At 42.9% G+C, this 13,089-nt stretch overlaps 2 protein-coding genes across 3 annotated transcripts in view; one reads left to right on the top strand and one right to left on the bottom strand.

Annotated features, from left to right (window-relative positions):
- The window catches only part of aamdc (adipogenesis associated, Mth938 domain containing), a 282,823-nt gene that overhangs the window by 122,250 nt on the left and 147,484 nt on the right, over positions 1–13,089 (bottom strand). The gene's annotated exons all lie outside the window — the stretch shown is intronic.
- The window catches only part of pak1 (p21 protein (Cdc42/Rac)-activated kinase 1), an 80,559-nt gene that overhangs the window by 35,731 nt on the left and 31,739 nt on the right, over positions 1–13,089 (top strand). Inside the window, exons 1-2 of one of the 2 annotated variants that reach the window (XM_080427874.1) lie at positions 8,573–8,690; positions 10,996–11,215. In XM_080427874.1, coding sequence (XP_080284000.1) covers positions 11,023–11,215 — 193 coding nt within the window. In that variant the 5' untranslated portion in view covers positions 8,573–8,690; positions 10,996–11,022. Of the gene's footprint in view, positions 1–8,572; positions 8,691–10,995; positions 11,216–13,089 lie in introns of those variants that run through there. The other variant, XM_080427873.1, reaches the window with a different exon arrangement.

Raw genomic sequence — 13,089 nt, forward strand, 5'->3', positions numbered from 1 at the left:
CTCCTCTTCTCTCACACCAACTATAACTTCATGTCCTCTTTCACTACATCCATACGTCTCCTCTCTGGTCTTCCTCTAGGCCAGTGCTTTTCAACCCTTTTCATATCAAGGTCCATTATTTATTGGGCATTTGAGCCACGGAATATTTTGTTATTGTTTGGATACAATTTTGTCCACAATTCCATGCTGTATTGATGTTGGTAACATTGGATAAAAATATAAATGATTTAATTAAGTAATGCAGTTGTTTAACAGCAATTTAAGTCTTGAGAGCGTTAAATGAAACCCGGTCCATTTGGTTTCATTTTACGCTCTCAAGAGTTATAGATCTATACGGGTCCATTTGGTTACCAACTCTCCATCATTTAGCTGGGGACCACCTGGAACCCCCTCAAGGACCACTGGTTAAGAACCACTGCTCTAGGCCTCCGTCCTGGCAGTTCCAACTTCAGCATCCTTCTACCGATATACTCACTATCCCTCCTCTATACATAACACAGTGGATTTCTTTCTTTCTTTCTTTTTCCCCTCGTCTGGTGTGTGTGTGTGTGTGTGTGTGTGTGTGTGTGTGTGTGTGTGTGTGTGTGTGTGTGTGTGTGTGTGTGTGTGTGTGTGTGTGTGTGTGTGTGTGTGTGTGTGTGTGTGTGTGTGTGTGTGTGTGTGTGTGTGTGTGTGTGTGTGTGTGTGTGAGAAGCGGTGAAGGAGCCTCCAGCAGCAGGGGGTCTGTGCGTATCCAGTGCCCAGGGACAGTGAGCCCTCTTTTGGAACGGCTCCCCCCTGCTGGGTCTGGATGCACAGCTAATCATCATGGAGTGATGGTGCGTGTGTGCATGCGCACGCGTGTGTGTGTGTGTACTGGTATTACAGTTTACAAGGCTTACAATTAGTAAAAGGTTTAGGTTGGGGTTAGGATTATGCATTTAGAGCAGTGGTTCTCACTCCTTGGGGGGGGGCTACCAGGGGGTCCCCAGCTAAATTAGTTAATACAGCATCACAATCCACTTTAACCATTATTTTATACTTTGGCTATTAAAAAATTGCAGATATACAAGCTCATAGCGTGTCACTTCGAGCCGCGCTATGAGCTTGTAGATCTGCTATTTTTGAAAAGCGAACATTTTTAACACAAATCTTCGCTTCTGGAGGTCCCTGGCACAAAACATTTTCAGATGGGGGTCCGCGGCCAAACACATCCTTGACACGAACAAGTTTGAGAACCACTGATTTAGAGGTCAGGTTTAGGGATTGGGGCTGGAGTCATGTTGATTTATACTAGTTTTGTACCAGTGTGTCGCGCACTAACATAGCCGATCTGCACGCTAGATCTGTATCATGTTGATGACGTCGGTCTTGCCCAAATATGGAGGGACGGCGGACTGCACACACACACACACACACACACAGTTCTGAATATGTGAACACTATTCAGGGGTTTACTTCCTTCCTTGTCCTAATGGCAGCATGCCCTGATTGGTCCAGTGGTTTGTGAGATTGGCTACAGACAGATGAACACACTTCTAGACGGTGCACCGCCTAGGTGTGTGTGTGTGTGTGTGTGTGTGTCAGTGTCAGCAGAGAGAAAGTTAATGTATGTATGTATTGATGTGTTGGTTCCGGGAACTGTGGCTGCAGAGGCTGACATGGCGTTTCCTGGAAGAGTCAACAATTAAAAACATCCTCTGTGGAGAACCGTGTGTGTGTGTGTGTGTGTGTGTGTGTGTGTGTGTGTGTATCATCTGTTGTGGTCTTGAGTTGATGCAACAGACAGACAGACAGACAGACAGACAGACACATGGTGGAGGGTTCAAGGTTGTTACATCTTATAAAGGTACATAAGAGTGCAATTTTGTTCTGGCTCCTCAGAGATGGAGAGAGGAGAGGTGGAGGGATGGAGTGCTAGATGGATATATGATTGGTTCTTGGTGTGTAGTGATTGGGAACATGTCCGGTAGAAGAGGAGAAATGAAATCCAATCGACTTACTCATCTAATGGAGGTGTGTGTGTGTGTGTGTGTGTGTGTGTGTGTGTGTGTGTGTGTGTGTGTGTGTGTACGTGCGCACATGCGTGCAAGTGACTGTGAAACTGCTTGGCTGTCTATCTTGTCTTTGGAAATGATCGCATGACAGATGCACTCATTAGGCAGGGGCACATGCAATAATACACACACACACACACACACACACACACACACACACACACACACACACACACACACACACACACACACACACACACACACACACACACACACACACACACACACACAGTAGATGCTGCATGCATTATGTTTTTATTTTATTATGCTTTTATCACATCTACATCTTATTGCAAGTGAACTATAAGTGAAGAGACCCCCTTCCTTCCAGGTCCATTAATACTAAGGGTTTTATTGTGTACGATACACACACATCAGAGATCCTTCTGCTAGAATCCCTCCCACCCCCACCCCCCCATTTTTCCTTTCAATTAAAAAGAGAGAGGAGGACAGTCTGCTCCCCTGCAGAATAATTTAACTGAAAGGTTGTGCTCATATATTTATATTTATATTCCATCCTGGATTTCTAGTTCTTGTTCTCTTTTCTTATTTATATTTTATTAGCTTTTCACTGAAATACAGTTGTGTAGGTCAGATCCAGATTGGGTGTAAGAGGGAGAGAGACAAATATACTACACAGGAGAGAGAGAGACTAAACAGAGATGGTGAGTGTATGAGAGAGAGAGAGATGGTGAGAGAGAGAGGTGCAGTGAAAGGGAAAATGATCAATTCGGGCGGTGAAACGCATGGATCGTCATGACAGCCCTGACGATTTGTGATTCCCTGACACCCTGTAATCACCCTCTGTGTGTGTGCGTGCACTTGCTTGCATGTGTGTGTGCATGCTCGCCTGTGGTGTAATTCCAGCTCTCATCATGAACAGCATGACAGCTGTACTGCAGTCAGTCAGTCAGTACAGTAGTAGAGGTCTCGCACGGCCAACCCCGTTCCACTCTGTGTGGAGGAACTCTCATTGGAGACAGTGGATGGCATGATCAGCTCATTCTGGGACTCCGTCTTTCTCTGGTGTTTCGCCCAGGTGGGCGTGGTTATATGCATAAACTTAACCCTAACCTCAACCTCACAGAAACTAAGCCCTAAAACCACGCCCACCTGGGTGAAACCCAGGGAAAAGAGAGAGTCTGAGCTCATTCTATCCACTGGTTCAGCTCACTCCTTATGGGGGGGGGGGGGCGTGGTTAGCTGTGGTTGAATGGTGACATGGAGCATCTCCTTTTTAGCAGTGGTTCTCAAAGTGGGGTCCGGGACCCCCCAGGGGTCCTTGATGGGGTTCCCCAGCAAAATGAGTTCATGCAGCACCCCAATCAGTTTAACCGCTTTAAACACTATACATCAGCTATTTGAAAATGGCAGATCTACAAGCTCACAACGCAATGCGACCCGTTGTGAGCTTGTAGATCTGCTATTTTAAAAATAAAATCTTGAAAATAATGTGAACAATTTTAATGACTATTAGTCATGTTAAATGACTAATAGTAGTCACAAAGAATAAGGCGGGCCCTTTCCAAATACTAAATTCATGCTGCAAATTCCAGCTTTCCTGCAAATAAATCACATTGTGTGTGTGTGTGTCTCTCTCTCTCTAGCCCATATTTACCCTCTTATCTCCCTTAAAAGGCCTTGTGTTTTGCAACAATAGTAAATAACAGTCAATCTGTTCTTAATTAGTCTAGCCTAGTAAGATAAAGGTAAAAACGTTGGCATAGATTGTACAAGTCACTTTGGTATAGACGGTGCAAGTCTCTGTACAATCTTGAACTCTACTGGAGAGATGGAACACTATTCTATTCAACAAATATTCCCTCATTTGGTCTTTTTGATGATGGAGAGCACTAACTAAGATCCTAAATCTCCCGTAGAGGTCCAAGAGAGGCCATAGCATACGATTCACATAATTTTCATACTCATCAAACCATTCAGTGAACTCTGAGCCGCAAGTTGGACCCAAAAGGTGACAGGAAAATGCCCCCCCTACAGCATAACAGAGCCACTGTAGGGGTCTAGCATGCAGGCCTTGTACCATTATAGGGAAACTGTCTGAACCCTCCCTAAAACACCCGGCATGTCCCAGACTCTCTCAAAACTGTGGAGTAAACTCCCCATTGCAGTTAGAACTGCAGACTCACACCATAACCTCTTCAGACGTCACCTCACCCCCAGGCACTTCCCTCTCCCCGTACCCTTCCTTGACTGATGCTAGCGACTGACCCAGATATGACGACAATGCAGACATACCAAAGAACTTTGTTATTTGTTCTCATGTTTCTGTTACTTATAGTAGAACTTGTTTTTCTAGACCAAAATGTATATATATCTTTTTTCAGATAGCGTGTTATTTTTTGTTACAGTAGGTTCATTGTTTTCCTGGTATCCTATGGTTCCAATGTACAGGTTATTACTACACATGCACTCGCCCACTTGTGGAGGATACGGTGAAGGGATGACTCATCTGACCATATCACTTTTTTCCACAACTCTGTAGACCAGTTGCTATGGTTTCTTGACTTAACTATGAAATGTGCATTTATCTTTGTAATGAGAGGTTTCTACCCTGCAACCCTGCTGTAACATCCCTCTCTACAGTGTGTAGTTGTTGACAGACTGTTCTTGCTGACACATCACGTCCTTCATGGACATTCTCACCCGATAAAGAGTTGTTCTTCTGTTTTTTCTTGCATGATATCAAACTAATGCACAAGCATCACGTCATTGAATGTGTGCTTTTGACTACAATTTCCAAACCTATTTACTAGGGCTGGGTGATATTAGCCAAATCTGCCAGTGCAAAAAAAACAATTGCCCTCTGCGATTTTGGGTCTGGTTGTGAATCCATTTCCTGCTCCCGAAGTCTGGGGTGACCAATCAGGGCCCAGTATTCAAATATGGGAGACTGTAATTGGTAGTTGGTTGTGGGTCTAACCAATTGCGTCCAGAGTCATTGTTTTGATCCCGCCCCTTAGGAAAAAAAACGTCCTCATAGAAACACCAGACTCATATCCACGCAGTGATATAGTCTGGCTACGCGAGGCTAGGGTGATATGACTTCAAATCAATATCACGATTATTTCAAACTTTTTTCTTGATTGATTCTACGATTAATGAACGATTCTTGAAAATAGCAGATCTTCAAGCTCACAACGTGTCGATTATTCGGTTGCAAGTCGGCTATTGGTTCTAAATACAGGTTTTGATATATCTTTGATTAATTGCCCAGCCCTACCATTTACTGATGTCTCTATCCACAAGTTTCCTAGGGAATTGTGGGCATCACTTCCTGTCCATTTGATCCCTGATACCTGATCAAATCGACAGGAAGGGATGCCCACAACGACCTACTGTAGGAAACTTGTGGATTGGACGAAATGTAGATGTCACTTGTGTGATAGGATGTTAAATTGTTTAATTGTGTCAATTGTGTCACAAAACATGCATTTGTTAGGTTTCTCAACTCATTTATTCAGGTTGTTACTGTAATTTGTCAGCCATCTGTATATACTGAACGTATTGTGTGTGTGTGTGTGTGTGTGTGTGTGTGTGTGTGTGTGTGGCTCTGCATTCACAGGTGCATACTTGTGTCCTCTGAGTCTGTAGGTGCCCATCTGTCTTGTAAGAGTGTGTGTGTGTGTGTGTGGCAGTGGTTATAATAGTCATCTGTGTCTGGCTGTGTGTGACTGACTGACGTGGAGTCACATGTCTGTCTGATGTGGTTAATTGGGATGTGCCTCCACCAGGTTTAACATCGACCGCAGGCTCCACACAACATAAAGAGAGTGTGCGTGTGCATGGTCTTCTTGCTCAGCAGTGCAGTAGCATTTACTCACTGCAGTCATGATTACACTATAATTATATATTTGTTTGTTGATGTATTTAATCAAGTCCTGGTCAACACATTTTACTCAAAGTTAAATCAACACTTCCAATTTTAAGTGTACATCGCATCTCCTTCTCTCTCTCTCTCTCTCTCTCTCTCTCTGTGTCTCTGTGTCTCTCTCTCGCTAACAGAGTGGTTGGATCAGACAGGGCTGTGTTGCTGTTGTAGAAATAAAGGTAGAAAAAGCAGGAAAATCCCTGACAGTCTGAACACATTACTCATCTCCTGTGTGTGAGTGTGTGTGTGTGTGTGTGTGTGGTGGGTTCTGTTTGATAACAGGTTTCTGCTGAAAACTGTCACAGCCGTGTCTGAAATATGAGACCTCCTGTGCGTGCGTGGGTGGGTGCTGTGTGTGTGTGTGTGTGTGTGTGTGTGTGTGTGTGTGTGTGTGTGTGTGTGTGTGTGTGTGTGTGTGTGTGTGTGTGTGTGTGTGTGTGTGTGTGTGTGTGTGTGTGTGTGTGTGTGTGTGTGTGTGTGTGTGTGTGTGTGTGTGTGTGTGTGTGTGTGTGTGTGTGTGTGTGTGTGTGTGTGCGCGCATGCATGCATGCATGTGCCAGGCTCAATGCTAGGATGCTGCCAGTGTGTTGTGTGTGTATGCAGGGTTCAGTTGAAGGTGAGTTATTGTCTGGGATGAAGGGATCAGCCTCAATAGATAGATAGATTATTTATTAGTCCTTGGCGGTAATTCCTTTTGTCATCACACAATACATCAACAAACAAATAACACAATACATATTAAACAAAACACACACTACACTGACAAAACAACACATTTACTTAACACATCCCTTACAGAGAAAGAATAATAGCCTACCGGTCATGGTTAACCACTTAAACCCTATACTTTGTTGACCGGAGTACCTCAGGGCTTTATACTAGCGACTGATTCTGTTTTTCATCAGAAAATGGCAGATCTTGTAGCAAGCAGAGCTTGTAGATCTGCTATTTTCTGCTAACGTTTCCCCCAGAAAACGGATGCTGGGGTTAAGACAAGTACTGTAGTTTGGTTACCAAAGACAACTATACAGTAACAGACAAAATAAAAGAGTTAAAGGTTAAGCTAATAAACCTTCCCATTCCAAGATGGCTGCTCTACGTCCTGAGCCACTGTCTGCCACCCTAATCAATATCCTTACTAATGTATGTGATAGAGCAGCTGTGTGGTTGACAGGTCACATTTGTGGACACATTAAATGTGGACATCAAACCAGTTGATTGGGGTCAACATTAGGGCTGTCACGATTACAAATTTAAGTCGACGATTAATTGTCACTAAAGTAATTGCGATTAACGATTTAATTGTGTGTTTGGCATTGAACATTGGAACATGTGAATAAAATAGATGCCTTTTAGGTTTCGTAATCAAAAATCACAGGGCAGAATGTACAATTGTTATTAACATATTTAATATGTATTTACATTTTATACATGTAAAAAAAGCTGAAATAGCTGAATAGCTTAAAAAAAGCAGAAATAGCAGATCTACAAGCTTGTAGATCTGCTATTTCTGCTTTTTTTTTATTTGAAAATGTAGACTATTATGACGATTAGGCAAAAATAATTGCGATTATCTCAAATAATTGCGATTAGACGATTATGTAAGGATTGTGACAGGCCTAGTCAATACTGTATGTCCATTTGGACATAAAAAACTGGCGTCCCCAATTAGATTTGACAGTGGAGGTTATGGTAATGGTTAGGGGATATGGAATGAAGTGTGTATGCTATGTGGATGAGGGGTACCCCCCATTTACCAAGCAGGTGACAGTGGTACCCTGTAATTACAGCTCCTTCCTGCAAAGGGTGTGTGTGTGTGTGTGTGTGTGTGTGGGGTGGGGGGGAGGGGAGAGACACCTTGGGACCAGCTGCTGTCTTTGTCACAAGAGCTGCGTGTGAAGTCAGTTGTGTGCCTGTGAAGTAGATTTGTGTTTGCAAAGTTTGTGTGTGTGTGTGCGCTTGCTTAGACTTCTTCTGGTCGTGGGTGTGATGGCTCTTGCTCTGAACAACTGTGGTTATGTGGACCCTGTTTGTATGACTTTGCGTGTGCGTGTATAGGTGTGTTTGTCAGACCATACATGCTCATGTTACACGTGTGCAGCAGACTCAACAATAAACGTTTTGTCTGTCTATGTTTGGGTCTGGTTTTGTATTTCACATTGCATGTGTGTGTGTGTGTGCGTGTTGGCATGTGTATTCATATCTGAGTGTGTATGCTTGAATTCATCCATAGTACTGATATACTCATAGTTGTGTGTGTGTGTGTGTGTGTGTGTGTGTGTGTGTGTGTGTGTGTGTGTGTGTGTGTGTGTGTGTGTGTGTGTGTGTGTGTGTGTGTGTGTGTGTGTGTGTGTGTGTGTGTGTGTGTGTGTGTGTGTGTGAGCCATAAACCCTTCCCACTTCCCGGTGTGACTCACCTGTGACACGGCAGTGTGACATCATCACAGGGTCTGGGAGGGAGAGAGAGAGAGAGAGAAAAGGCCGACCGGCACACAACTTATCTCTCACTCTGACTCTCTCCTACACTCACTTTCTCCACTCTCACACACTCACTTGTCTCTCTCTCTCTCATACACACACACACACATAGACACACTCTCGCCTCCTAACTCTCACACACTGGTGCATAACAGTCACACAACTCTACAACACATCATCATCCAGCGTAGTTCTTATTATCTCCAGCTCACAGAACAGAACAGTGCGGTTGTCATACAGTAGAGTTTGTGTTTTCTGAAGCAGCATGCAGGCTTGTCTCTGTTGAGGTAAGTGTGCTTTTGATTTGATTTGTGGGGGAAACTCGGGACTATTTTTGTCGTGCGCCGAAAATAGCCGGTCTACAAGCTCACAATGCGTTGCCGTGCCACTCGCACGGCAACGCATTGTGAGCTCGTAGACTATTTTCACCACGCACCAAATCAGACCTTTAGGAATGGGATTCATTCATTTCCCTTGTTACTTTTGATCGAATTATTTGATCTTATTGTTGGCTGATAAGCTCTGGTTCCTTCTTGTAGAGCTTAGTGGCTGTGCTCTGAAGCTGCTGTGTAATAGTATTATAATTAACTAGTATTAACAGATCAAATTAATACTGATATGACAAGATTGACATGAAATGTGATGAGAAAGTCCAGATACCATCTCTTTGTGGGAGAACCGTGTCTACTGGAGTGTTCAGCACAATGAGGTGTGTGTGTGTGTGTGTGTGTGTGTGTGTGTGTGTGTGTGTGTGTGTGTGTGTGTGTGTGTGTGTGTGTGTGTGTGTGTGTGTGTGTGTGTGTGTGTGTGTGTGTGTGTGTGTGTGTGTGTGTGTGTGTGTGTGTGTGTGTGTGTGTGTGTGTGTGTGTGTGTGTGTTCTTCTAAAACCAGTTATTATCTTGGGTCTTGAATGATTCGCCTCTCTCTGTCTCTCTCTCTATCTATCTATCTCTCTCTCAGCTGCATAATTATACAACGTTACGTGTTGGTGTGTGTGTATGTACACGACAACACACACTCACTCACTCACTGACTCTCTCTCACACACACACACACACACACACACGCACACAGCCCCGCACAAACAAACACTCCCCCACACAGGTCAGTGAGTAAGGTGCTGAGTGTGTTCATAGATAAAACTCAGTGACCAAATGGAAAATCTCCATCTTTTTTTTTTATTATCTCTCTATCTTTCCCTCTGTCTATCTCTCTATCTGTTTCATTTTAATCTCTCTCTATTTCTGTTTTCATTCAGGATGTCATTAGGGGTGTGTGTGTGTGTGTGTGTGTGTGTGTGTGTGTGTGTGTGTGTGTGTGTGTGTGTGTGTGTGTGTGTGTGTGTGTGTGTGTGTGTGTGTGTGTGTGTGTGTGTGTGTGTGTGTGTGTGTGTGTGTGTGTGTGTGTGTGTGTGTGTGTGTGTGTGTGTGTGTGTGTGTGTATGTGTGTGTGATGCAGGGTGTGACAGTACAGAGCCATTATGTCAGTGGGACAGTTGACTAAGACTCCGGGCAGTCTCTTATTCTATTACTCTAACCATATTGACACAAAGTCCTATTTTTAACGTGAGTGGGCTGTGTCCACGCCCCTCTGCACGTTTTAATTTAGCTAAATAGAAGGAAGACAGTGTTGGAGAGGAAGAGAGTAGGAAAGCTGAGAGGGAGACATTGTAGGAGGGACAGACAGTTAGGAAAGCTTAGTTTTTAGCCTTTTAACTAGTTATTCTCTTAATTAATGTTTTATGTTTTGTTAGCTTGTTCCTGTAAAGCGACTTTGAGTACCAAGAAAAGTGCTATATAAATTCGATGTATTATTATTGTAAGGGGGAGACGGTGTAGGGAGAGACGGACAGTAAGAAAGTTGAGAGGGAGACAGTGTAGGAGAGACAAACAGTAGGAAAGCTGAGAGGGAGACGGTGTAGGAGAGACAGACAGTAGGAAAGCTGAGACAGTGTAGGAGAGACAAACAGTAGGAAAGCTGAGAGGGAGACGGTGTAGGAGAGACAAACAGTAGGAAAGCTGAGACAGTGTAGGAGAGACAAACAGTAGGAAAGCTGAGAGGGAGACGGTGTAGGAGAGACAAACAGTAGGAAAGCTGAGAGGGAGACGGTGTAGGAGAGACGGACAGTAAGAAAGTTGAGAGGGAGACAGTGTAGGAGAGACAAACAGTAGGAAAGCTGAGAGGGAGACGGTGTAGGAGAGACGGACAGTAAGAAAGTTGAGAGGGAGACAGTGTAGGAGAGACAAACAGTAGGAAAGCTGAGAGGGAGACGGTGTAGGAGAGACAAACAGTAGGAAAGCTGAGAGGGAGACGGTGTAGGAGAGCTGGTTCTGGCTGCTCTAAATCTTCTTCCAGTGGGGTTACATGTTTAGGTACAATGGCATTGAGCTTGGTTCTTATTATTATCTTTTCTTTTTCTCCTTGATAATATTGTTTTTGTTTTCTTTTTACTTCATTTACATTGCCTGTGAATGGAGTTTCCTGTCAATTAAATTAAATTAAATTCAAATGAACTACATTGCCAAATCAAGTGCCACAGTAAAAACAATGTCACTCATCCTATATTCTCTTGTCTGTGATTGTTTTTTCCAGAAGCAGCCGGGTGGCACCTAGCTCAATATGTCTGATAATGGGGAGGTAGAGGACAAGCCCCCAGCTCCGCCCATGAGGAACACCAGCACCATGATTGGCTCCTGCAACAAAGACCCCGCCCCTCTCAACCACGGCTCAAAGCCCCTCCCACCCAACCCCGAGGACAAGAAGAAGAAAGACCGCTCCATACGCTCCATCCTCACTGGAGGAGGAGACAAGAGTAAGAGACGTGTGTGTGTGTGTGTGTGCGTGCGTGCGTGTGTATAGATTAGTGGTCACACCCACCAATCAATCTTCAGTTGAGGCTGAAAGGGCGCAATCCAATGAGTGTGTGTTTGTGTGCAGGTGTGCAAGATGGGAGATCTCTGCCCCCGATCAATACTCAATGATAGATGGAATAAACATGAGGGAAAGAGAGAGAGAGTAAAGTTCAATTTTGGCAGTGAAAGGGGCTAGGTTTCCCTGTTCTCTACGTCTACGTTACCTCAAAAACCAACAGTCACGTGCCTTTGAAGTCATACTGTGTAGCATTAATTTCAGTAGTCTATTTAGTCCATGAGCCAGACAAGATTTCATTATTGAAAGAGTGGGCAAAACTATACCTATATTAAATTGTTTATAGGGTCAATATAAGTAAATAAATATATGATAACCTTTCCACAGGAGCAGCTTTTTCATATTTATCACACATTGTTATTTTCCCCATACGTACATGACAGGTTAAAAAATTACATATTTAAAAAATAGTTATCATACTGAAACTTCCCCAGTTGATTACTTACATGAAGACAATGATTTATCATATTACAAGTTTTCTGAAATTGTATATTTAAATATGCAAATTAGGCATTAGGAAAATATGCCCGAATTTGCATAACTTTCCAGAATCAACATTGGAACATTGGACAAAGCCAGAGTGAACATTCTTATTTCATTTTGTTAAGATGTTGGAGTCAAAGGTTTTTAACGAGGGAATAATCAATATCTGGCTCAATTTTGGGGCTCTAGCTCATGGACTAAATGCCTAATTTGCATATTTAAATATACAATTTCAGAAAACTTGTTATACGATAAATCATTGTCTTCATGTATGTAATCAACTGGGGAAGTTTCATTATGATAACTATTAAAAAAAAAAAAAATCACCTGTCATGTACGTATGGGGAAAATAACAAAATGTGTGATAAATATGAAAAAGCTACTCGTGTGGAAAGGTTATCATATATTTTTTTACTTATATTGACCCTATAAACAATTTAATATAGGTATGGTTTTGCCCACTCTTTCGATAATCATTGCTCAATTTCTTGGCTCTGGCTCATGGACTAATTTGGCGACAGCTCTGGTGGCTCCGTTGTCATTGCAGTTCAAGACAAGCAATGTAAAAGCGAGACACGCCAGCTCCGCTTTACCTCCTGTATCTGTGTGACGTAGGTTGCTGTCCCTTTAGGAGACCAGAAATACAGTAGGTTATGAGTCTGTTAATTCCAATGGGAGAAGTGGATGTGAACACAGCTTCTGACCCGTTCTTTATCCCCACGGTCATTGAACTAAATATTGGACCCATTCTTCATAAGAAACATATCTTCTCGAACATTCTGACACTACAATGGCTTTTTTCAGATAGACAAATCAGGAGAAAATCTACCTTTCTCTGTCCCAGAAACTCTGGTGAGATCTAGCAACAGGCAGTGTTGGAAGAAGTACTAATTTTTTTTAACTTAAGTAAAAGTATTAATACTACAAGGTAAAAATACTCTGTTAGAAGTAAAATTCCGGAATTCAAAATTCCGGAATTCCCAAAAAGTTTTGTAATAATAATCTAAATCTACAAAGTAACTAATAACTTAAGTTTTCAAATAATTGTAGTGGAGTAAAAGTACTATATTTGAATCTGAGATGTAGCGGAGTAGAAGTAAAAGTATTGAACATTGGAAGAAAAAATACCTCAAAATTGTACTTAAGTACAATACAGTAGAGTAAATGTACTTAGTTACTTTACACCACTGGCAACAGGAATCATAGGGGACGTTCGTGAGATCTGACGCCAGACGGCGCCCACTTGGGAGACCATTTTGTGTACCATTTCGCACC

Source organism: Gymnoscopelus braueri, assembly GCF_963280865.1.
Source record: "Gymnoscopelus braueri genome assembly, chromosome: 5".
NCBI lineage: Eukaryota > Metazoa > Chordata > Actinopteri > Myctophiformes > Myctophidae > Gymnoscopelus > Gymnoscopelus braueri.